Source organism: Primulina tabacum, chromosome 5, assembly GCF_025594145.1.
Source record: "Primulina tabacum isolate GXHZ01 chromosome 5, ASM2559414v2, whole genome shotgun sequence".
Taxonomy (NCBI): Eukaryota; Viridiplantae; Streptophyta; class Magnoliopsida; order Lamiales; family Gesneriaceae; genus Primulina; species Primulina tabacum.
The window spans coordinates 23,934,431-23,959,856 of NC_134554.1; the positions used below are offsets into that span (position 1 = coordinate 23,934,431).

General features: G+C 34.9%; 2 protein-coding genes across 4 annotated transcripts; both read left to right on the plus strand.

The window, feature by feature from the left end:
• The first annotated feature begins 2,257 nt into the window (after positions 1-2,257).
• Positions 2,258-15,443, plus strand: LOC142547342 (uncharacterized). Of its 3 annotated transcripts, none has more exons than XM_075655597.1 (5): positions 2,258-2,381; positions 3,044-3,786; positions 3,882-3,965; positions 14,917-15,022; positions 15,289-15,443. In XM_075655597.1, the coding sequence occupies exons 2-4, from the start codon at positions 3,111-3,113 to the stop codon at positions 14,994-14,996; spliced, it is 840 nt and encodes a 279-aa protein (XP_075511712.1). In that variant the 5' UTR covers positions 2,258-2,381; positions 3,044-3,110; the 3' UTR covers positions 14,997-15,022; positions 15,289-15,443. The 3 variants fall into 3 exon arrangements, with proteins under 3 accessions (XP_075511712.1, XP_075511711.1, XP_075511710.1); XM_075655596.1 differs by lacking the exon at positions 15,289-15,443 and adding an exon at positions 15,098-15,251; XM_075655595.1 differs by lacking the exon at positions 15,289-15,443 and having other exon boundaries at positions 14,917-15,251.
• Positions 15,444-20,441: 4,998 nt separating this feature from the next.
• LOC142547344 (catalase isozyme 3) lies at positions 20,442-24,876 on the plus strand. Its single transcript, XM_075655598.1, has 8 exons — positions 20,442-20,600; positions 20,883-20,979; positions 21,421-21,698; positions 22,210-22,986; positions 23,274-23,363; positions 24,077-24,144; positions 24,368-24,461; positions 24,605-24,876. Exons 1-8 carry the CDS (start codon positions 20,586-20,588, stop codon positions 24,662-24,664), a joined length of 1,479 nt encoding a protein of 492 aa, XP_075511713.1. The 5' UTR covers positions 20,442-20,585; the 3' UTR covers positions 24,665-24,876.
• Positions 24,877-25,426: the final 550 nt, after the last annotated feature.

The following is a 25,426-nucleotide window of genomic DNA, read 5'->3' on the forward strand; positions in this document are numbered from 1 at the left end:
ATCAAGGCAAAACTGATAAGAAAAACTGGTACAGTTTAATAAAACTGATATCATTCTAAACTGAATGAATAAGTCTAAAGAATTTCAGTTTACCAAACATCAGGATTAGTCCATATCTAAACACTAAACTGATGTCCACATCAAGTATTCTGAACAAAGTGATCGTAACATGGTACGAACTGTCAGAAAAGCATTGACATGTACTAAAACAAGCCAACTGACACTTTTGATTGAACGAATCTATTTCTGAAAGTAAAAATAGAGGAAGTTGAATTCAGAATGTGACGAGCATTTTTCACTATCAAGATTAAGTCTTCAAAATCCTTAATATACCTGAGAAATAGTTCAGCACACCTTAAAATAATTCTATCTGATCATTTAAGTATCATTTTTTTCAAAGTTAGTTTCATTGTGTATAGCAGTTTGTACATTGTCTATCAATCAGTTGAGATACTAGGAGTTTCAGTTTGACAGTGTTTAAGACCAAACTGAATCCGGATCTTGCAAACTACTTGTATTATCCAAAGACTTCTAGTGCAAACCTTCCTAAAATGAAGAAGGGGAGACGTATGAGCTTCAGTTCTCTAAAGTTCTAGAAACATGTCTTCTTTACATTTCAGCGTACCCCTTCCCATTCATTCTGCGATTTGTTCAAATATGTCAGTCTAGCTTCTTTCCGCACTTATATGTTAGCAAACTGACATAGACGCTTGAGAATAATCAGTTTAGTTTCCCACCCATCTAAACTAATCGAAGAAACTTGCATATTGTGTTAAAGTGTTTATTCAACCTACATTCTAAACACTTAACCAATCCTACACCATATTTTTTAAACAAATTAATTACATGAATAAGTCACCATATTGTATTTTCTATAAGAAAATAACAACAATGATTGAATTTATGGCGATTGCTCGAATATACAATTATTTTTACACATTTGGAGTATTCAAATAGTCAAATCAAGTGTCTGAAACTCCAGAAATATGTACTAATTTGCAAGTCAAAGTAAGTACTTACTCTGATGAATGATGAACCGTGCTTTTTGAAAAATTAAATGACACCACAACACAACAATTCAAATGTAAGTTGAATTGCAAATAATCGAGTTAAAAAGTCTATTATAAATTAACCACACAATTGAGTATTATTTGACGAAAATTAAGTACCAAGAGCCTAAAATATAGTACTTTTTCAAAATATTCGTATAAAAAAATTACTAGAGTATATTTGTAATTGTAAGAAACCACAGCAAGTCACAACATGCATAAAACTGTCACTGAACATAAAAATTTATTGATTATTGCATAAACGACTTCATAATCCATATCTCAATTACAATTACACAGCCAACATCAAAAGTTTTGTTTAACCATATAAAGTAAGTCTTACATAGATAGATAAGCAACAAATTTTACACCAACACACTAGTCATTGAATACAAAACTATAAGTTAATCACATAATGGGACCAAATCTTATAGGTCTTTTTCAACAACCTTCAGTTACCGCTTTCTCAATTTAGCAACCGCTTATGCCTGCAAGAATTTTTTTTTACAAAAATGATATGTTGGTTTGGCATTTTGAAAATAAATAAGAAACATCACAACATAATTAATATAATTGAATGAAACAATTATGGCATTGGTTCTTTCATGTTCATCTAAGAAAAATGACCATGATTTTTTTATAATGAATAAATTATTAAAAGATCAAATACAATATCATTGAACAAAAAGCTTAAAAGCCATTTTTGGGGGAAAAAACTATTGGGAAAAATGCTGCAAATTCCCACTTTTCCTCATACTGTAAGTCCGTCGTTGGACATAACATCATTCGGAATTAACTCAAATTAGAAACCTCCTCATAATCTAAAAAAACACAGATAGACTGATTCACTTGTGATAACTAAAGCAAATAATCAAACACATAAAAGACTTGACACGTAAACACGTCGGATTTTTTGATGCAGAAAGGGGGATGATAGATCGACGGATGGATTTGCTTTGGGGAGGGCCGATGGATTTTTATTTTTCTGAGAGAAGGGCATCATGAATTCGGTGGAAAGAGAAGACACGATTATTTGTGTGGAGAAAATTATATATTTATATAAATAATGAAAAAGTAAAAATATAAGCTTGGCTTTAGAGCAGCTAAGTAATAATTTATTTAAAAAAATTATGTCCAAGTAGCAGAGTAATTTTATCCAAAAATATATATTAATCGAAAAATATATAATGATGAAATGAAAAAAATATAATCAATCAACACGTGTTAAATAGACACCCGAGCGGTACATTTTGAAAACCTTTGCTCTCTCTCGCGCCGTCTCTCTTCCCCTCTTTTTGGATCTGTAGTTACACTCCATTTCTCGCTGTTACGGTAAGTTACGCTGCGGTTCAATTTTCTTACGCTGTTCCCCGCTTTCAATTTCTGTATTCTCCGGGATTATTATTTTTGATGTTATGTGTTCTCCGGGGTTTTATGGATGTTTTCGGTGAAATTATGAAGGAATGAATTAGGGTTTTTGTGGGTTTTGTTTATTTGGATATTCTGATTTTTCAGTAATTTAGTTTCGAGTCGCTAAATAAGGTTTAAGCATCCGAATTGGTGTGTTCAGTGCTTGCTTGTGTGGTTTTTCTGCTCAATTTTTTTTAACTCTGAGTGGAATTTCTTTATAATTTGACTTTGTTTTGAATCTGAATATTTTGTTGATTATATTTTGTGTATATGTTGAATTTAGTACGCTGGTGTGCGGACTTGGGACGCTTTAGGTAGCATATATTCGTTTTTTTTTTGTTTAATTGCTAAATTTGTTTGCCAATACTCCCCAAATTTATCATTTTGTTTGTCTGCAATTTCGAATGATGGTCAGCATATTTTAGTTGTTTTTCTTCCAAAATATTGGTATCTTTATTTAAAGCGGTAGGCGTATTCAAGAAGTTGGGCAATCTTGATTTCTACTGTTATTTACTCACGCTGTTTGATATGAGAGGTTTTATTTTTAAAGAAACAAAATCTGACTCCCTTTTACCTGTCACCAGTTTTCAAGGGTTCTTTGGGATGGTGCTTTTGCGTTGATTTTAGAGGGCTTAATTTTTGGCATCACAAATGATCAATACTGAACACAATGTCAATGGAATGGGTATTAATGGAACTTGTACTCCTGCTCATGATAAGCAACTTCCTAGCGCACCAAAAAAAACTGCTCTGAGAGACGTGCAGAATGAAAACGCAGGATTGATGCCAAAGCAGCAAGATAATTTGCTTACTGGTGTGGGAAAATCAAATCGTGATGAGGTTAAGTCTAGCGGGAATAAGCGGCTTACACCCGAGCGCCCCTCAAGTTCTCAGGGTCTTCCATCCTTGACCTACAGCGGTATGAATGAGAATGTCATGAATGCACGTAGGAGATTTGAATTGGAACTTGGAAGGGGAAGACTGCAGAAAAATGTGGAAATATATTCAGACAATTTGCAATTGAGGAACACTGTCCAACCATCACAGGAGGTACCTCAAAGGCCTGCTCAGACAAAGGATAATAGTCCTCAACACATGCCTTTGGCTACATCAAATATTATGACCCCTATCACTGCCTTTTCAAGCAGTGTTCCATCAGTTCCAAATAAGCAGAATAATAGCACTCAAGCTACCAAGGTCTCCCCAGAGGTTCCACGTACAGTTGACATTAAGAATGCTAGTGATCAACTAAGAACAGAACGCTTCATTCACCTGCAGAAGTTTCTGAAGCAATGTGATGAGTCCAACCAAAGAGAGTACATGCAAAGTGAGTTCTCCTGTTCCATGAATTTGTTTGGTGCTACTCACTTCCTTGTGTTCTTTATTGACTATCACTGCTTGTTTTTATGGGATTTCTGTCAGTGCTTATGCATTTGTCTCCAGCTGAGCTTAGCAAGCATGCTGTCGAGTTGGAGAAGAGAGCAATCCAGTTAACCATGGAGGAAGGTATGTACTTTTTGTACATTTGTTTGCTTCATTCTTATTTGCAATTTCTATATCTTTGTTTGGCATCAAATCAAAGTATGTAAATGTTTGAAAGCTTTGCATTGACTTATTTGCATGCATTGGAGACTCGGTTGGAGAATGATTACTTTTCCGCATGGAATATGTGCATTTTAATAATCCATATACCATAATATTTCATAAAAGTAGGAAAAAGGTACTCATGTTAAAGATGTGTCGGAATTACCTTCCCCAGAAATTAGACATAAGCTTTTGATTGCTAGAAATGAAGGAACATGCACAAATACCATGTACTGGTGGCATCTGATTTCTGTGTATTTTGGAGTTCTAGAAAGTTCCTTTCTTTTTTTGAACTTTAAGTATATCTATTTTTCATATGCATCATCATCAGCAAAATGTGGAACTATTGATACATGTTGGAGAGCATTTATCCTTTGGCTATATTCCTGTTTCATGGTGTACTGCATTCTGAAACTATACTACAGGCATGTTGATTTGGTTGGTTGTGAAACTAAAACGATTTTCCCATATCACATTTTTAAAGAAGTAGGCATCTTCGACTTAAAATGAAACATCTGCTACTTAAAATTCTACTGAAATATTTTTTTTTAAAAAATGCCATGACCGAAAATACACACTCGTAAACATTTAAATAAGTTAATCATGCGTTTTAAAATTCATCCAATCACTGACTGAAAATAATTGCAGTTACACAAAATCTTAAAATTGACATCATCAAGGAGTTGCTATTTTTTTTAAAAAAAAGAATGCCATCGAACATCTGAACTTCTGACAATCACCAGAGCATAAACAAAAATCATAAACATGTGAAACTACTGTTTAAAACCCCTGACTCTTAATCATATTATGCGGAAGAAATGCAAGGTCCTCGGGTTAACAAGTGCACCCCAGCTTCGCCTATTTAGTCTTCAGCGCTTCCAGTCTTCACATCATCATGATCACCTGCATCAATCACACCTAATGAGTCTATAATGAGTCTAAAAACTCAACACACCTGAACCGTAATAACAAGTACATATACATATCAAGAAACAGTGGAAAGTGCTGTAATTAAAATAAGTTTCATGATCTTCAAAAGTATAAACATAAGCGTAAACGGTAAACATATTCATTTCGTGTCATGTCAGCTCGTATCAACATATATGTGTTCATTTTTGCTTATTGAATTCAGATAATTAGTTGTGACTTTCATATCAGCTCTAAGTCGATGATCATCTACGTATAACCGTCGTACCCGGCGGCGGGGACATCAGCGAAATCCACTTAACCTTAGCCTTAAGTGTTCGTGTTCGTGTCCGTGTTCGTATTAGTCATAACCAACTCACCTTCTTCAAAAATGTATCATCGTATTCATCACTTGTAAAATTCATGCAAATAGATACATTTTCTTTAAACCAAGCATGCAACGTATTTCCAGCATTTACATAAGAATTCATATTCATAAATGTCGGATCAGAAGGAAGAGCGTGCAGCATGGGGTATAACATGGAAGAGAAAAGGGGTGTAATACCTCCTACAGATTCGGAAAATATTCCAAACATGGCGCCTGAACCAAAAAACCAAACATTCAAGGCAAAGGCAATCAAGATACTGAGAAACCTTGATCCAAAAGAACCAAACAAATTCAGATGTTCTTCTATTGTTTCATTGAATATCAACCAAGGTGATGAACTTTTCAACAGGGAGGGATCGGAAAACAAAAACAAAAAATTTAACAAGTTTGGGAAAAATTATCACAGATCAAGGAATAAGGTTGCTACAGGAAATACCGAAGGAAAAAACTTAGGGGGGTATTTTGGAACAGACATTTATGACAGGGGAATCTGTGGGAAGATGGAAGCTGGTGACGCCGAAGGATCAGAGGAAATCGCAATTGAAGATTCTCAAGATGAATTAATTGAAGAGGAATTTGATTCATCAGATACGGGTAGCATGGGCTACATCAGTTCGGAAGTTCCAGAAACTGATGAAGATGTGGTAACAGAATTGGATACATTGTTCTCATCACCAAAAGGAAAAAAGACTTTCACAAGTTCCAATTCATTAGAAAATCCAGCACCTTCAGTGGGACAGGTTCTTGTACAAAATCATTCTATCTCTACAATCCATTCTTTGTCTTTAACTGTTCTTTTACAATCACCTTTCACATACTTGGGTCTGTCTAGAGGTTTTTTAGGTGGGGGGTTAGGAAGAGTTGGTGGAAAGCCAGGTAACGGGACATGTATACTTACAATGAATGTGATGGAGGAAAGGATAGTGGAAGCAGGAGAGGAGGCGGCAAATGTAAGAGTTGTCAGGTGTGGAAGAGGGGCTAAGATGTCAAACGATAATTTAAAGAAGGAATTGTACAGACTTCAATGTGGTATAAATTACGAAAAAGGTTCTACTTCGAAGGGTCCCAGCGTGATCCGATGAAAATATTTTCTTGGAATATACGAGGTGGAGGGGCTGCGCGAAGAAGACAGTTGGTAAGAACGATTATCCGCAAAGAAAGACCAGATATTTTTATACTACAGGAAACAAAACTTGAGATGGTGGACAGAAAATTTGTGGCAAGTGTGTGGAAGTCAAGATTCGTAGATTGGGTCTGTCTACCATCAGTGGGAAGATCGGGGGGGATTCTTGTGATGTGGGATCCACGAGAAGTTACAGTTAGCAATAACCTAATTGGGGAATTCTCGGTGTCAATTGAAATAAAGTGGAATGAAGATATAACCTGGTGGTTTTCGGCAATATACGGATCGGTGAAACCAAGAGACAGAGAGTTATTTTGGGATGAAATAGCGGGATTGAAATCGATCTGTGGGGTTAATTGATGTTTAGGAGGAGACTTCAATGTTGTAAGGAATGTGGGAGAAAAAATTAACAGTCAATCCTCAAATACAAGCATGGCCTGCTTTGATGCTTTGATAGAAGAGCTGGAACTCGTAGATCCTCCATTACTGAACGCTAAATTCACATGGTCTAACTGTAGAACGGAACCGATTTGTTGTCGGTTAGATAGATTTCTCTTCTCCAGGGGCTGGTCGATTATATTCCCTGATTTCAGACAAAATGTGCTACCAAGAATCACGTCTGATCATTGTCCTATTGTACTTGATACCGTTAAGACACGCTGGGGGCCAGTACCTTTCAGATTTGAAAATGCGTGGATGACACATCCACAATTCAAAAAACTTGTGAATATTTGGTGGAACAAGGAAGGAAACCAAAGGTGGGAAGGATACAAATTCATGCACAAATTAAAGGTGTTAAAGGCTGAGGTCTCCAAATGGAATAAAGAAGTGTTTGGGGATGTGGGAGTGAGAATTCAAGACTTAAGCGACAAGATTAAACAACTGGATAGGCGTGAGGCAGAGGGATTATGGTCGGAAGAGTTACACACCGAAAGGAAGGAAGCAAAGTGTGAGCTGGAAGAATTGTCTTTTAAACAATTTCAACTCAACAGCCAAAAAGCGAAATGTTTATGGCTCAAAGATGGGGACCAGAATTCCCATTTTTTCCACTCTTTACTGAATAAAAGAAGGAACAGAGCACTGATAGATAGATTGGAATTGAATGACGGCAGAATGGTTACGGACAGAGGCCAAATTGAACAAGAAATTTTGGAATTCTATGCGGCTTTGTTCAGGAAGATGGGAAGTGATGGAGTAAATTTTGAGGAGGAAGGGAGAGGTCTTCACGGTATAGACTGGAATCCTATACAAAGAACATATGCAGATGAGTTGGAAAAACCATTTGACGAGGCAGAAATTAAGAAGGCTGTGTTCGAATGCGATGGTAATAAAGCTCCGGGACCGGATGGATTCACAATGGCATTTTTTCAGAAAAATTGGGATACAGTGAGGGAGGATTTGTTAAAGGTGTTTGCTGAATTTTTTAATAATGGGATTGTCAATGGAATCACGAATGAAACGTACATATGTCTCATCCCAAAAATAAAAGATGCAAGACAGATCAAAGATTTCAGACCAATCAGCTTGATTACGAGTTTGTACAAGATTTTGGCTAAGGTCTTGACTACGCGACTGAAAAAGGTCATGTGCGATACCATTGCGGAGAATCAGTCTGCTTTCATTAAAGGTAGACAGATATTGGATTGTAGCCTCATAGCGAATGAAATTGTTGAGGAATATCGAAGGAAAAGAAAAAAGGGTTGGCTCCTCAAAATTGACTTGGAGAAAGCTTACGACAACGTAGACAGCCAATTTTTATATTCTGTGATGTTTAAAAAAGGATTTGGAGATAGATGGAGGAGGTGGATAAGAGGATGTGTATCTAATGTGAATTTTTCGGTTTTTATCAATGGAAAACCGTGTGGGAAAATTAAAGGAGAGAGAGTTTTACGACAAGGTGATCCGTTATCACCATTTCTGTTCAATATTGTCGTTGATGTGCTGGGGAGGATGATAGACAAGGCAAGGGAGGATAACAAGGTCAGGGGACTTGAAGTTGGGAAAGATAAAATTGAAATATCACATTTACAATTCGCGGACGATACCCTTTTCTTCGCAAAAACAAGAGAAGATGTGATGGCAATTGTGGATTTAATAAAACTGTTCGGAACAAACTCAGGGCTGAAAATAAATTTGGGAAAAAGTGTGGTTTTGGGATTGACTTGTTTGGATGATGAAGTAGAGGATATGGCAATAACTTGTGGGTGCAAAAAAGAAACTTGGCCAATCAAATATCTTGGACTACCTTTGGGAGGCAACCCCACAAAGTTGAATTTTTGGGAACCGGTTCTTTCTAAAATGCATAACAAATTAGCAAGCTGGAAAAAATCATTCCTATCAAGGGGGGGACGATTCATTTTGATAAAGTCAGTCTTATGCGCGATGCCATCATACTTCATGTCATTGTTTAAGGTTCCGAATAGTGTGGCAAATTCAATGGAAAAAATCATGAGGGACTTTCTATGGGATGGTGCTGACGGGGAAAACCATTGCCATGTGGTTAGATGGAAGCAAGTATGCAAATCAAAGGAAAAAGGAAGATTGGGAATGGGAAATGTTTGTCTAAGGAATAGGGCTTTACTTGGTAAGTGGTGGTGGAGATGTTCGGTGGAAAAGGAGTCATTGTGGAAAAAAGTGATTAGGAGTATCTATGGGTTACAGGACAACGGATGGGATTTAGGTTTGGCGGAGAAGGGGACATTCAGAAGCCCTTGGAAGTGTATATCTCGATCATACCAGGCTTTCCATCAGCTAGTTAGGGGGGTGCCAAAACGAGGTAACTTAATTCGTTTCTGGGAGGATGTTTGGGAGGGGGAGTTATCGTTTAATTTATGTTTTCCATCTTTGTTTCGAATTTCCAGTCTTGTTAACAAACCGATTAGTCATTTCGTAGAAATCGTCATTATTGGGGGTAGTTCATCTTTCATTTGGGATGTGAGATTTAGAAGAGATCTTACAGAGGGTGAGTTTCTTGAGTTCACAAATTTGTTGACAGTTTTAGATAGAGTCAAATTGCAGGAAGGGGCTCAAGACATTAGAGTGTGGCTGGGGGACGTTTCGGGGATTTTCTCGGTGAAATCTTTTTACGATTCTTTCTTTCAAAACTCTAGCTCTCCATTTTTTAATTTTCACACAAGCATTTGGAAAGTTCCTGTCCCACAGAAAATCAGGATTTTCTCATGGATAGTAAGCTTGGGGAAGTTGCCGTCATGTGATTATGTGCAGAGAAGGTGGAAGAATTGTGCTTTACGACCGCAGTGGTGTTACCTATGTCGAAAACATGAAGAAAGTCAAGATCACACACTGTTACATTGTTCATTCGCAGCAGGTATTTGGACTAAAGTGCTAACAGAGCTGGAATTTCAATGGGCTGCGCCAAGACAAGCAAAAGATTTATTTCATGACAACTCATGGTATCCGTTCGAGCAAAAGTTCAGAGAGTTTTGGTTTATTATCATTCATAGCATATTGTGGACAATTTGGTTGGAAAGGAACAAAAGGATATTTGAAGATGTTTCTGAGTCAACTGATCAAGTGTGGGAGAGAGTAAAATTGAGGTTCGCCACTTGGACTATCAACCTTCTTCAATATTATCATCTAAGTGTCTCCGATCTGTGCAGGGATTGGAAATTAATATGGTCTTGAGTTTTGTGTTTTGTGCGATTAGACCGGTACATTACAATACTGTATTGTAAGATTGTTGCGGATTACTCATCCGCACATATGATGTAACTAATTCCTAAATTAATAAAATTTGTTTCTTATCAAAAAAATAAAATTAACATATACAAACTTGCATTTTCAGTTATCAGGGCATTGTCAGGGCTGCTAACTCGACCCGAAGCCAATCAAACTTATTAAAACACCTCAAAACATATTTATAACCATTTTTTAGATGTAAACTCGAGCTCAAACTTTAACTTCTAAAATTCACTTAAAACTTAGATCGGATCCCCGGTTTTAACCCAAACTTAAACCATAGTTCAACGACTCCTACCCAAACCCTGTATGACCCAAATAAACCATCAATAACCTTAGACACATTGACATATCAACACCCAAAACAAACCATGCTCATCAAAATCAATAACTCTCAAGTGCAGGACTAGCACCTAGGCGCTGACTACAAGCGCCGCAGCGCTGCAAGAGTCGAAGCTCAAGCGCTGTGGCGCCGAAAGGGTAGCGCCGCGGCGCCACACCTGCAGGTAAAAACCCCAAATTTTCACCTCAAAGCCACACCATCTTACGATCACTCGGCCCGGACCAGACTCGAACCAACCTATCCTAGACCACAACACACCTTCTTGCACTGCCCTAACCATGACCCTCAACCTCATGCTCTTGAATACACGTGCACCACCCGTACGCCCCAAAATCGAGCCACAAACAAGAAATTTCGATCGGCCACCTACAGGAACGGGATATAGCTCGACTTTTTCATCTAAATCCATGGTAAACCTGCTGTAGATTCCCCTAGACATGGCAGCCCCTTACAAAACATGATCAACACATGAGAAATATGCAAGAAAGTTCAATGTTTTCGCATAAAACCAAGCAAGACCGATGCATGACACCATATCGCTAATATATCATGCAAATACAATCCAAAATACATATTATAATGTGATCGATGAGAAAATAAGGGAATCGGGCGTGCGTTAATGAAGAAATGTACGCAACAAGATGACCAACGGAGCAAGGGACGAACATCGGAGGACGGGGCGACGATTCTACCGAATTTCCTTCAAGAAATGAAGTAAAGTTGCTGCTAGGTTGAAGAGGAGCGGCCGAATGGTGAGGTGAGAGAGTAGGGTGTTTTGGAGTGAAAAAAATGATTTTCAAGTAATAGGATAATGGGCCTAGATTTAGCATGGTGAAGTGTAATGGACTTGGCTCAAAAACTAACCAAAACAAGCCAATTAGGCCCAATTACACGCACGTAAAATATTTCGTTTTGGGATGTTTTCAAAAATATTTTGCGAACCTTCAAAAAGTCCTTCATTTTGCTAAAAATCGACTATCGGATAAAAATATTGTTCAACGTGTAAAAATATCTGAAAATGCCCACTTGAAAATTCCTAATAATTATATCATATATTAAATAATTAAAAATAACTATTTAATAAAAACATTTGCCTCAAGCTGTCCCCGATCTTCATTCCTCGTTCGAGCGTGAAATACTGTTAAAAGCCCAGTTAAATGAAATCTAGTAATTCATGAAATAAAAGCACATATTCATGTCATAAACATGCATTTAAAAATCATTAAATAAGTCTTTTAATAAAATTCTAGATTCACATGCAGTCAGATTACGTCGGTCGAATTTCTAAAGCTTACATAAAATGTTGAGTTACTGGTGAGAAAACGTTCCTTATTGGAACATAATAACTACAGCAAATGATAGCACCTAGTAACCTGCATCACTGTATTGTTTTCTGTGAAGAGTGCCATATTTAATAAATGAGCTTGCAGGTTTAGATACCATGACCGCATCTTAAGAGTAGTGTTTGACTTAGCTAATTATAAGCTATTCAAAACAATTTATAAGATGTTTGGGAGCTCATAAACTCTTAAAAGTTGTTTGGTAATTTTTTTTAAAAATATCTTATAAACAGTCAAAATAAATTGTTTGACAGTTTGTAAGCTGTTTTAAAAAAAATATTTGGATACCCAAATTTATTTGAATAAGTCTTATTTGAATAACTTTAAAAGAGCAATTAATCCTTATTATTTTATTATATCTTAAATCTACCATCATTTAATTTATTATGCAAATTAATTTAAAAATTATAATGGTGATGATAAATCAATAATATATAATAATAATAATAATATTATTAGAACTTTTATTTTTATTAATAAATATTTCATTATTATATTGATTATATAATTGTAATAATTATTATAATAAATATGATTAATAATAATTATTTTATTATGAGGTGTGATATTTTTACTGTTATATCTTTTATTGAATCAGTTATAATACTGTAACTATGTTTTAGTAATCAATTTTTGTTTTTTTCCTTAAAATCGTGTAATCAAATTGCTAATCTCATTGTTAAAATTTAATGATTACATTGTTAAACATACGCGAATATGACAAGGAATTTTTTTAATTATGTTATTATAAAATTTAACTATAACTTTAGTCATTTAATTACATTATTTTAAGGAGAGAGACTAAATTGATTATTACAACATAGTTACATGACCATAATTGATTCAATAAAAGATACATAACTAAAAATATCACACCTCAATTTTTTCTTATTATCAATATATTTATATTTATATTAGAAATAATTAATTTTATATTGCTATATTATTCTATTATTACAATAATAATAAATATTATATAATTATCATGATAATAACTAATATATATAATTATTATTAGCTATTACGCCTAAAATTATAATTATAATAATATTAATATTATTATTTTATATTTATACTTATTATGAAATAGTAATAGTTTAAATTTGAAATGGTTATAATAATAATAATCATCATTGTTATTTTATTTTATAATATATCAGCAATAATTATATTATTATCACTATAAGATATTATTAAAATTATTTATTAGTTCATTTAAAATTATTTATCAGTATATTTATTAGTATATTTATATTTATTAAATTAAATAATATCAATATTATTATAATACTTTATCTTATAATATCAATATTATTATAATAACGTAGGGTCCAATAAAATAATATTATTATTATATTTAAAGCATCTAAATATTATGAATAATATTTATCAGTATATTTATTAGTATATTTATATTTATTAAATTAAATAATATCAATATTATTATAATAATTTATCTTATAATATCAATATTATTATAATAATTTTAAATGTTTATAATAATAACTCTTAATTATTAATAATACTATTATAATTGTATTTTAATTATATATTTAAAACAAACATTTTTATTATAAATCTGAATAATAATTTATAAAAAATAACTATTGAAATTATTGTTATAGTGCTATGTTGTTTTTGGTAATTATCATATAAAATGATCTTATAATACCAGACATAAAAAAATAGTTTATAAGCTCTTAAAACAATTTATGAAATATAACATTTTATAAGATGTTTTAAATAAGTTTAGTCAAACACCCTCTCAGTGTAACTTTATCTGATATGATGTAGGGTTCATTTTCATCTAATAATAAATATAATGGGACTTGGCAGTAGGAGTATGTATTTGAGTTGAAGAATGCACATTGAATATCATTTTATTTCATGCCTTTGCATCTGTGTTTGACTGTTGAAGCCATTAATTTAGTACTCCATGGTCAGGAGTTGCATGGTTTACCTTGGTAATCATCTTTAATACACCAACAAATATGGGTTGATGACTTCCTTAATGACTATTGTGGAGTTTTGGGCTCGAGTCAATTGAAATTGTCGAGATTTGCTGGTTGAATATGGCTGGTTGAGGTCGTGTCATTTGGTTGGAAGAAAGTCTTGTCTTATATTATTCTTTCTCATGACAGGAGTAAGACCTGTTCGTTCAACTTTCTGAAGTTTTGTTTGCGACCAAACGTTAATTCCCTATATCCCAAAAAGTTTTTCGTCAGTTCCCAAAAATATCCAATTATTATTATATTATATTTTTACGATATGTACAATCATATTTTAAAATTTTAAGATAGATATGATTATCATTTGTCATAAGCAAAGTCTTACATAAGTTGATGTTAAAAATCGTCCATTCGTCCCATAAGAAAAGTCACATAAATCATGTTCCAAATTTTATCTCAAAACCTTCTCTGAGAGCTGAAAATTTGAATCCAAACAATGCCTTTATTTCATTATATGCGAAAACTGCATACGCATTTTGTACAGTTTCCTGTCTTTTCTCCCACCTGTTCTTTTTTTTCATGTATCTGATCATGGAGCTTGAGTTGTCAAGCAACAAGTAATAATACCTAATGAGGCCCTGTAATGTTGTACAGTTGTATCATTTCTCTCTCATCAGCTCATGACATTGACGACATAAGCCAACAGATTAAGAGCGGCAAGCTACTCGAATATCATCTCTAAACTTCCCATTCTCTGTTTCATCAGGACATTTAGAATGAAATGGCATGTGTAAAAATTGTCATATGAGTTGGAACTTGGCTTGTTGCTTCTTTTCTGGATAAATTTTCAGCGTGACATACCAATGCATTTACTCTTGAGGGTTTCACTCTTGGTATAGAAATTATATACTTACAGTATAATTGAGATTTTTTTTATTCAAGTATAATTGAGATGTTGGTAGCTAGAAATGTGGATATTTATGCTCACTTACCCAGTTGAGGCGGTAAATCTTTCTTTTAGTTCTGAAAGAGCCTTGGGAATAGCTTGGAAGCTGCTTAATGTAATTTCTTTTTTCCAAATTCAAATGCGAAATTCTTCTATATTCTTGTTTTGTTTGTTGACAGGAAACGAAATGCAACGGATGAAGGCGCTGAATATTTTGGGGAAGCCTTCTCCGACCAACAATTTGTCATCATCAACGTAGCTGTGCCAATCAGATGAAATTAACAGGTATTTTGAAGAGAATGTATCCTTTGCAGTCAGATTGGAACGTTGTCGATTCTCTCTGAAAATTTTATGTTGTAGGAATCTGTTGTCTTTCAAACCTATTTACCTGTTTTTCTGCTTGGATGACTGCAAAAGTCTACCCTTTGTGACTTTTTAGTTATATGGTTGCTCTGCAAGCATTGTAAAATACTCCGAGAATTGGTCAATCTGATAGGGCAGATATATTAGTAGAGCTGATTCTCTTTGGTTCTTGAAATGTGCATGTCCAGGGGAACATGGATTGTTTCTTTACAGAATAGTAGCATAGAATCACCGGAGAAAGCAAGATATTTCGAGATCAGGATTAAACTTTCTAAATTATTTTTCGGTAAAACGTCAATTTTAGTCATATGTATATTGAGGTGTGACATTTTATTGAATAGTTATAGTCTTATAGTTACAATATTTTAATAATCAATTTTAGTATTTTTTATAAAAGCATGTAATTAATTATTAGTTTTATTGTTAAAAAAATTCTTTATGATATTCACGAATGTTTATGTAATTATTAAATTTTAACAATAGTACGAGTAATTTAATCACATGATTTTAAGAACAAATGTTTGTTCACCACCATTCCTGACATTTGATGTTTATGTATTGAAATTTGAAGTATTTCATGTTTTACAAAATAATGCTAGATCGTTTCATAGATTAATTATACGAGATAAATATTTTATTTAAGTCGTTCATGATAAAAACATTAATTTTTGTCATGAGGATTATTTTTTATTATAAATATAAATAAAGTTAATTCATCTAACGAATAAAGGTGTGTTACATTTTCATGGTGATTCCCTACTGCTTATTGTTTTCCACGGTGTATTACATTTTCACAAGGTTTCTTGATTTTGTTAACGTACAAGTGCATAATATTTCTTTTCCTCGTTAGCACGACAAAAATTTGTGTGAGACGGTCTCACGGGTCGTATTTTGTGAAATAGATCTTTTATTTGGGTCAACCATGAAAAAGTATTATTTTTTATGCTAATAGTATTTTTTTTTATTGTGAATATCGGTAGGATTGACTCGTCTCACATATAAATATTCGTGAGATCATCTCACAAAAGACCTACTTTGTTAGCACGCATCTCTTTTAATATACACATACATACATATACCTTGGTTGATGATGCTTTCATCTATTTTCACTTAAAGATGTCAAAATTTGACAAGATCCGATAATCTGCTTCGAACATGTTTAGGTTGGAGGTTTTCGGTGTTCGGATTAGATTGTTTTGACTCGAAAATTTAAATTTTTTTTAAAAAATATATAATTAATAAATATTACATGTTTTAAAATATTTATTATATATTTATATAATAAATGTTCATCATTCAATATTTATTTTGTATATTTTTTATTTTTTAAAAAATTATTTATTTGACTTAATAAATATATTTTAAATTTTTTATAATTAAACTTTTAAATTTAAATCATATATAAAAGGTTTTGTTATTATGTGTTCAAATAAAATATAATTATTATTATTTAATTATTTTTAAAAATATATAAAAAATCAAAATCGGATTACGGGATGAGTTGGATACGGATTTAACAATTTTTAATAGGTAAAAACTTGTATGAGACGGTCTCACAGGTCGTATTTTGTGATATGGATCTCTTATTTGGGTCATCCATGAAAAAGTATTATTTTTTATGCTAAGAATATTATTTTTTATTGTAAATATCGGTAGGGTTGACCCGTCTCATAGATAAAAATTCGTGAGACCGTATCACAAAATACGTACTGTAAGGTACAAGAATTTAATTCACGTAACTAAATGCAAGCAATCTAAGATTTTATTTAAATTATGCGTTTAATCATTTTTATGCATTTTATGCATAATTATTGCATGATAGGATTTATTTCATGGTATTTTAAAAGTTCATGCATTAGGGTTTCTAGATGTATTTCGCGCTCGAACGAGAAACGGAAATCGGAGAATTATCAGGAAAATTATTTTCATTACATGATTAATTTTTATTAATTAATATAAGATGTTTTAAAAATATTTTTCAAGAAATGGGCTTTGTTGGGTATTTTTATCCGTCAGAGCATATTTTTAAGCGATACGCGAATTTTATCGAATCGGGGGACTTTTGAGGGTTCAGACAATAATTTTAAAAACGTACGTACACGAAATATTTTTCGGGGATGTGTTTGGACTTAATGGGTCTAATTTTAAATGATGGACTCCAAATCCATTTTCTACCCTTTTATTTTTATGTTAGGGCCTATTAACCATTTATTTAAGCTTAAACTTATCACTTAATTAACCTAAACCTAAATTATTCCCCACCGGCCGACACCCCCTCCACTCAGCAACATTCCTCTCGGTTTCAGCACCTCCATAGCAGCAAGGTTTCGGCCAAGTAGTTTTCTTTCAAGAAAATTAACCCGGCAATTTCCCGACGCTCGTTTTTCGACGTTTTTGCGTAGAATTCATCAAGACACACTTGTATTCTCATTTTTCTCATCACTTACGCCCCTAAGTATGCTGTAATATATGTATATGTACGTTCGTTCTTCAATCTCTCATGTGTGGGCAATTTTGTGATGTTTTGACATGAAACTTGCATCATCTTGTTTTGAACTCACGTTTTTCTGAATTGTGCAAGGAGGCTGCCGTTTTGTTGGGGCTAAGGGGCTGTTCAGAGCAGTAGGGAGGAGTCATGAGGCTGGTGTAAGGTTTGGTTGTGTTAGAGTGAGGGCCGAGAGGTGTGGCGGTCGAAGGGTTCGCATTTTTGGGTAGATCGTTGGGTAGGCGAGGACCGGGGGTGCAAGGGCGACTCCAGACCTTGGACCAGACTCTGGTGGGTCTGAAACATGGTCTGGAAAGGCTCGACCACCGCAGGACCTGTCCTAGAAGCCGCAAGGGAGAGTGTCGAGTGAGTTGGTTCGATTTGTATGTTTCTGGAGAGTAGCGATCGTGGTCGAGCTGCGGCTTGCATGGGAGTGCAGCTGTGGGTTCATTGGGCCTAGAGGGGTCCTAGGGTGGTCTAGGTAAGGCTAAGTCGTGGCTGGTCCCATCGGTTGTAGGCGAGAGTCGCAAACATGGAAGGTGGTATTGCAGGGTTCGTAGGAAATGGAAGGTGCTGATTTGTCCAGCAGATTGTGAGGGCTGTTCGTAGGGCTTAGGGGTCTAGTTTTGAGAACTCTAGGGTCTTTTAGAGGTCTATAAGGTGTGGTAAAAAGTTGGGAGGGATTTGGTTAAGTTTCGAGTCGATTCGGATTAAAACTGGGACCCCGGTCCAAGTTTTAAAACGAATCGGTTAAGTTTTGAAACTCAAGTTCACGTCTAAGAAATAATCTTAATATGTTTTGGAATGTTTTAAGGAGTTTGGTTGGCTTCGGGTCGAAATTTAGAGGTCCAGAGGTAAAACGGTCATTTTGGATTTCCAGGGGCACCAGAGGTAAGATTTTAGTACTGTCAGCGCCATGAGCACATTTTATTATGTTTTAAATGTCTATGCACCACGTTTATGATTTTTATGTAATTACGAAAAATACGGTGCATGCTTGGTTTCAAGAAAAAGTTACGTATATATATGTTTTTATTAAGTGTTGAACATGATGACATTTTTGAAGGATATTAGTTGGTTGTGACTGACGATGTATATGTATACGATGACATGAGATATTATGAGCTGAGGCCAAGGCTCAGTGGAAGGGTAATGCTGTCGCTGAAGTCCCCGCCGTCGGGTACCACAGTTTTATAGATGGATCCATCGAATAGAGCTGATATAAAATTCACAACTAATAACTGAATTCAATTAAAAAAATAAAATTTATACATATATGATGACATGATGAGACATGCTTTGACACGTTACGATTTTGTACCACACGTTACGATTTTATACGGCACGTTTATGTTACGCTTTTAAATTCATGAAATATATGTTGATTATGATATTTTTCACTGTTGTGTGTCATGTATATGTATTTGTTATGTTTGGTACATGTGTGTTGAGTCTTTAGACTCACTAGGCGTGTGTGATGCAGGTGAGCATGATATCGAGGGGACTGGAGGTGCCGAACTCTGAGTAGGCAGGCTCGGTGGGACGACACGACCCGAGGACCACATGTTCTCCGTATTATGATTTATGTGATTTGAGAGGATATGAACATTTGTATACGTTGATGATTCTAAGATTTTAATTCGTTTATGTTACGTATAATTTTGGATGAGTTTAGTTATTTTAAACGGCACTGCAGTCAAATATTTAAGATTATTTTTAAATATTATATTTTTTTTGTAGAGCTCGTGTATGCGAAACATTTAATCGAAAATGTGAGCTTAAAAAAAATATTTCCACAATTTTAAATGAGTGGACGTTACACCAATAATATCATACGTTAACTCGACTCGAACCCATAAGAATTGACACTCCTATTTTCGACCCGATAAATTGTTTTTTTTATTTTTGAAATAAAATTAGAAAGATGGGTCCTATCAGAGTCCGTCATCGGAATATTTCCGCGTTCACACGGCCTCCGAATAATCTTCTATCTGCTATCACACATTCCGACGCTTGATCCACGTGCCTGTCTTCTACTGGATCGGATCATGACCGCCACACATCACCGAATACAGATAAACTCCAAAGCTTGGATAAGGAAAACCCCCCACTCCTTATTATTTAATATATAATAATAACAATATTTTATAGTAATATATTTTCCCTTTTTTAAAAAAATTATGATTATCTCCCGGCACAGAATATAATCCAAATAATAAATTAATACCGACCTCAAATTTCTCCATCCTTTGTATGTGTTAAAAAAATGGTCGATTTTCTTTTAGGTAATTCGATTTGATCTATATTTTGAATAAAAAATAATATTTTTTTATAAATTGATCGAGTAAGAGATTCATCTCAAGAAATTGATCTTTCGTAACAATTTTTACTGGAGAAAAAAGGTAAAAACTTGTGTAAGACGGTCTCACGGGTCGTATTTTATGAGACGGATATCTTATTTGAATCATACATTAAAAAATATTACTTTTTATGCTAAGAGTATTACTTTTTATTGTGAATATCGGTAGGATTGATCCATCTCAGATAAAATTCGTGAGACCGTCTCACAAGAGAACTACTTGAGAAAAAATATCCATCTCAAATAGATATACATGTTTATTTTCACACAATATAAGCAGAAACAAATCATACAAATAAATTTCAGTCTAACCTTATTTAATAAATATTTTAATAAAATATAAAAAGATTTTACAAGTCATCGATTATATCGAATAATCAATCGTTAAATTCATACAAAAAATAATATATAAAAGATTATGAAAATAATAATAATAATAATAATAATACAATATATATAATTTATTATTATAATGTAAATGTTGAATTATATAATTCACAAAAAATGAAAATGATAATATTTATGTTGGTTGTGGATACTATTACATATAACTGATTCCGAGCGTTGCCTCTTTGCATTAAAAACTATTCCCTCTCCTTTTTAGACCACGTCCCCTGAAAACACACGCCGCATCTCTGTCCATGGATCCATACAAGGTACTGATTTTCGAATATTTTTATTGTTTGATTTGATTTCGCTTTGATTTTCCTAATGTTGAATTTTGATCTTTGGCATTTCCGGAGGTTAGTGGATTGATTGATGTGTTTCCGCTTATATTTTTTGACTAATTATACGTTTGTATCGAAAAACATTGTTTGGAATGGATTGGGGGTGCAGTTGGATTGCACTGATCTTTTGGGTATTGCGCGAGATATATATGGTGGTGTTGGTGAGATTTTTTTGGTTGATTTTTAATCTTTGGTTTGTTGATTGTCCAGTACCGTCCGTCCAGTGCTTTCAATTCACCTTTCATGACCACGAATTCTGGAGCTCCGGTGTGGAATAATAACAACTCGTTGACTGTTGGAACTCGAGGTATTTATTTGTTTTAGCTTCTCGGTAGCCTTTAGGGTTCGTCCCTGTTGTGTTAGTTTCGTTTGTTTCTGCTATTGAATCTTGATTTATCTTACGTTACATCTTGATAATTTGTTTTGAGAACTTTAATTCCATTGCCAGGCCTTGTTCTTTTCACCTAATTATGTGACATGTTCTTCCAGAAATGAATGAATTCTTCTGTGTGGACCTTGTAAACATATGTATGTATATATATATATATACATATATATGTTTGTTATAATGCGCAAGCTCTGCTTGGAACTATGGAGCTATTTGATTGTATAGATAAACTGTCTAGCTTGGTTGTTTGGTGCAGTTTTAGATATGTGGATTGTAGAGATCATCCGTCTTCCTATGTATTTAGTTGAGATGAAACCTGAGATTTAAGGCGTCTTAATGCAAAATTCTCCAACTTGACAGGCCCAATCCTTATTGAAGATTACCATTTGGTGGAGAAACTGGCTAATTTTGATCGTGAGAGGATCCCAGAACGTGTTGTACATGCTAGAGGTGCCAGTGCCAAGGGCTTTTTTGAGGTCACTCATGATATCACTCACCTTACGTGTGCTGATTTCCTCCGGGCTCCTGGAGTTCAGACTCCTCTTATCCTTCGATTCTCCACTGTCATCCATGAGCGAGGCAGCCCTGAAACCCTCAGGGATCCCAGAGGCTTTGCAGTGAAATTTTACACCAGAGAGGTAAAAACTCGAATTTTTTCATTTTCTCGAGGAGAGTTGGTCTTTTGAAGCCAACATATTATTTTTCTATATTTTAACTGGATGAGTTTTAACCATCAATTTGAATGTATATCTGCCTAGTGCCTAGTGAGATGCTTGGACCCTACGTTTTTTCCTTTCCTAATTGCTTGGCCCCCCATGTGTTGAACTTATTGACTTTGAATTGGCTCGGATGTGGAAGAGAGATTGTTAATTGATTTTACATTTTTGTCCTTCTCATACGGTGGTTGTAAGTTGTATCCCTCGGACTTTAGCATGTGGAAAAGTGTACATATGAAAATGAAATTTTTATTTTCAGGAGTAGAATATAATTTGTTGAATTTTTTTATATTCGAAATGGAATGCTGAATTTAATAGACTGGAGTAATAGGACTGTGGAATTGTTAGACACAGAGGTAATTGGGGAAAATGTGTTGCTTAATGACTTAACACTTGCAGAATTGATTTTTGTCATTTTCTTTCATTGGTGCAGGGAAACTTTGATTTGGTGGGAAACAACTTTCCAGTCTTTTTTATTCGCGATGGAATGAAATTCCCAGACATGGTTCATGCATTGAAACCCAATCCTAAGTCCAACATTCAGGAGAACTGGAGAATCCTGGACTTCTTCTCCCACCATCCAGAGAGTTTGCATATGTTCACATTCCTCTTTGATGATGTGGGCATTCCACAAGATTACAGACACATGGAGGGCTCTGGTGTTAACACATACACCCTAATAAATAAGGCCGGAAAAGTACATTATGTGAAGTTTCATTGGAAGCCTACTTGTGGAGTGAAGTGTCTACTGGAGGAAGATGCTACTAAGGTCGGAGGAGCTAACCACAGCCACGCCACCCAGGATCTCTATGATTCAATTGCAGCTGGCAACTATCCAGAGTGGAAACTTTTTATCCAGATTATCGATCCTGATCATGAAGGCAGATTCGACTTTGATCCACTTGATGTAACCAAGACTTGGCCTGAGGACATCCTGCCCTTGCAGCCTGTTGGGCGGATGGTGTTGAACAAGAACATTGATAATTACTTTGCAGAGAATGAACAGCTTGCATTTTGCCCTGCTATTGTTGTCCCTGGAATTTACTATTCTGATGATAAACTGCTTCAAACGAGGATATTTTCTTATGCCGATACTCAGAGGCACCGTCTTGGGCCAAACTATCTGCAGCTTCCAGCTAATGCCCCCAAATGTGCCCATCACAACAATCACCATGAAGGTTTCATGAACTTCATGCATCGGGATGAGGAGGTATGATGATTTAGTTTTTGGTCGGTCAGCCTAAAAATCAGAGAATTTTTACTGTTGAATTCACTTTCTGCTTCATCAAAATCCTCCTTTGTCATAAGAGGCTTCTTGTGACTCATTCCAACTCCTTTGCTCACACGCGCTTTAGGAAGAAGAACAGAGTTTCAATCTACCTTTTTTTAAATTCCAAACTTTGGTCAACTGGGTTTTAAGTGGCATAGTTCTCGCCTTCTTGTTCCTCAATCACTAAATTGTTCAGACGTATGATCAGATATTCTGGCTTGTTTCAGGTAAACTATTTCCCATCAAGGTACGATCCTTGTCGTCATGCTGAAAGGTACCCGATTCCTCCAGTGGCGCTGTCAGGGAAGCGGGACAGGGTAATCTTCTCAGTTTGCTTGATTCTTTGTTTAACGTTTTGTGGCTGTTGTCCTCTAATTTCTATTGCGACTTAAAAAGTGCTTAATGGTTTGGTGTTACCAAAACTTAACTGAAATGGGACAAGTCACCTTTTGTTTGGTGTCTCAAATTAGTTTGGGGTTCGCCGAGGAGAGAGTGATTCCTGAGCATCTGATGATGGTGGATCCTCCTCAGCTCCAATCCCTAGGTTTTTTTGAATAGATATTTTGTTTCATTTTAGTAACCTAAGTGACCAAATGAATGCGGTCATCATAGGAGGGGGGCCAAAATGAAATTTATTGTAGATAAAATGTATGTGCAATATATTTTAATGTCCATGTCTGTGTTTGTTGTCTTTCTGAGGAAGATCAATGGATAATGAGAATTATCACGGAGTTCAAGCTCCTTCACTTTTTTCCTTGATTTGTAAATATTAGTGAGCAGAAAAAATCTAAGCACACTTTACTTGAAAAGTATACTGGTTATGAAATCAACTTGTCCGGAGTGTGTTTATCCAAACAAGGGGGACACATTTATCCACGAGGGGGTATAATTACTATTCCTGATCATATTACGAACCTGGGCCTGACTTGCCTTTGTGGATTTAAAAATCTGTGTCCCCCAATTAAATTGATCAGCTGAATCGGTATATTGTGAAGACCGAGTGACCAAGTACATCTCACATTTAATGCAGATTTGCATTGAGAAGGAAAACAACTTTAAGCAACCTGGAGAGAGATACCGTTCGTGGGAACCAGACAGGTACTTTACTTCCTCTCTGCGTAAAATGTAGGGATTGTTTCACCCTGCCCTGCCTGCACGGGCAATGAACGGCCCGGATCACTCCACATGAGTGATCCGGGAAAAATTCAAGCCGTTGGATCGACCCTTGCGGGCACTGCCAGCAGGGGTAGGGTCGAGTAAACCAAAATGTAGTCCGAGTTCGTGAAATTTTAGCATTTGTTGATCACATCTTTCTTTCCAGGCAAGAAAGATTTATCCGCAGATGGATTGACGCACTATCTGATCCCCGTCTCACTCATGAGATCCGCAGCATTTGGGTTGCATACTGGTCGCAGGTATGATTCATGTGCATGATAGTTTTATCATTTATGGATACAACTGAGTATCGATTTAGTAATGTGGCTATTCGTTAGTCGGTTCGGCTCTGCCTTGAATCTTTTTGCACTTAAACCTTGTTTGATTTGATATACCACTACAGGCCGACAAGTCTCTCGGTCAGAAACTTGCTTCCCGTCTTAACGTGAGGCCAACGATGTAGAGTTGTGTGTGGAGGAGATGATTTTGATGCATAAAGTGGATGGTAGTCTGTCAATCTCTTTGTTATATGTTTTATGTAATGAAGCAAACCTCTGTGTTGTCTCTCATAAATCATCACATCTAATGTTTCAATAAATAGGGATTCTATTCTACATGTGAGACGGGGAAACACTTTGTTATGCTTTTTGTTAAATTGTTGGTTATTGTGCTCCACTCCCTTATCCTATGAATATCGTGTGATGAAATATTCTTTTAATTAAATTGTTGACCGAGGTTAAAAAACAAAATATTATGTTTTTTTTGTTAAATTGTTGGTTTACTTGGTCAACTCCCTTACCTTATGCTACTTTGCAAGTGATGTAGTTGGGGCTGGAAATGATATATCTGCCACTTGGCCGTGTGGTGTAACTGGTGGCGCGGGGTGAAACGGTTCTCTCAATTTACCTCTTAAATAAAGAAGGTTTTATTATTATTATTTTTTTTTAGAAAAAGAAAAGCAAAGAAGGTTCTCAAATGATTTATTATTATGATCGTAATTATTATTAAATACAAAAACGGATTTTGTTCCTTTTAACCTGACTCAATACAACACATTATTTTATTTTTAAAATTTCCTTTTGAAAAGATACATTTGGTCAATTTCAAGTATCAAAATCATGTGATACAAAAATGAAGAGTACGTTTTTATTTATCTTTTAAGTTAAAAATTGGCCGGAATTTCGAAATTTGTATATAAAATAGCTAAAAATTTCCTAAATCAATT

Excerpts from the sequence above, each read along its gene's own strand:
- LOC142547342 (XM_075655597.1), top strand. The coding sequence starts at position 3,111 with ATGATCAATACTGAACACAATGTCAATGGAATGGGTATTAATGGAACT. Across the intron at positions 3,787-3,881 it reads CCAAAGAGAGTACATGCAAA|TGCTTATGCATTTGTCTCCA; the intron begins GTGAGTTCTCCT and ends GATTTCTGTCAG. Across the intron at positions 3,966-14,916 it reads CCAGTTAACCATGGAGGAAG|GAAACGAAATGCAACGGATG; the intron begins GTATGTACTTTT and ends GTTTGTTGACAG.
- LOC142547344 (XM_075655598.1), top strand. Across the intron at positions 22,987-23,273 it reads TCATGCATCGGGATGAGGAG|GTAAACTATTTCCCATCAAG; the intron begins GTATGATGATTT and ends GGCTTGTTTCAG. Across the intron at positions 24,462-24,604 it reads GGGTTGCATACTGGTCGCAG|GCCGACAAGTCTCTCGGTCA; the intron begins GTATGATTCATG and ends ATACCACTACAG.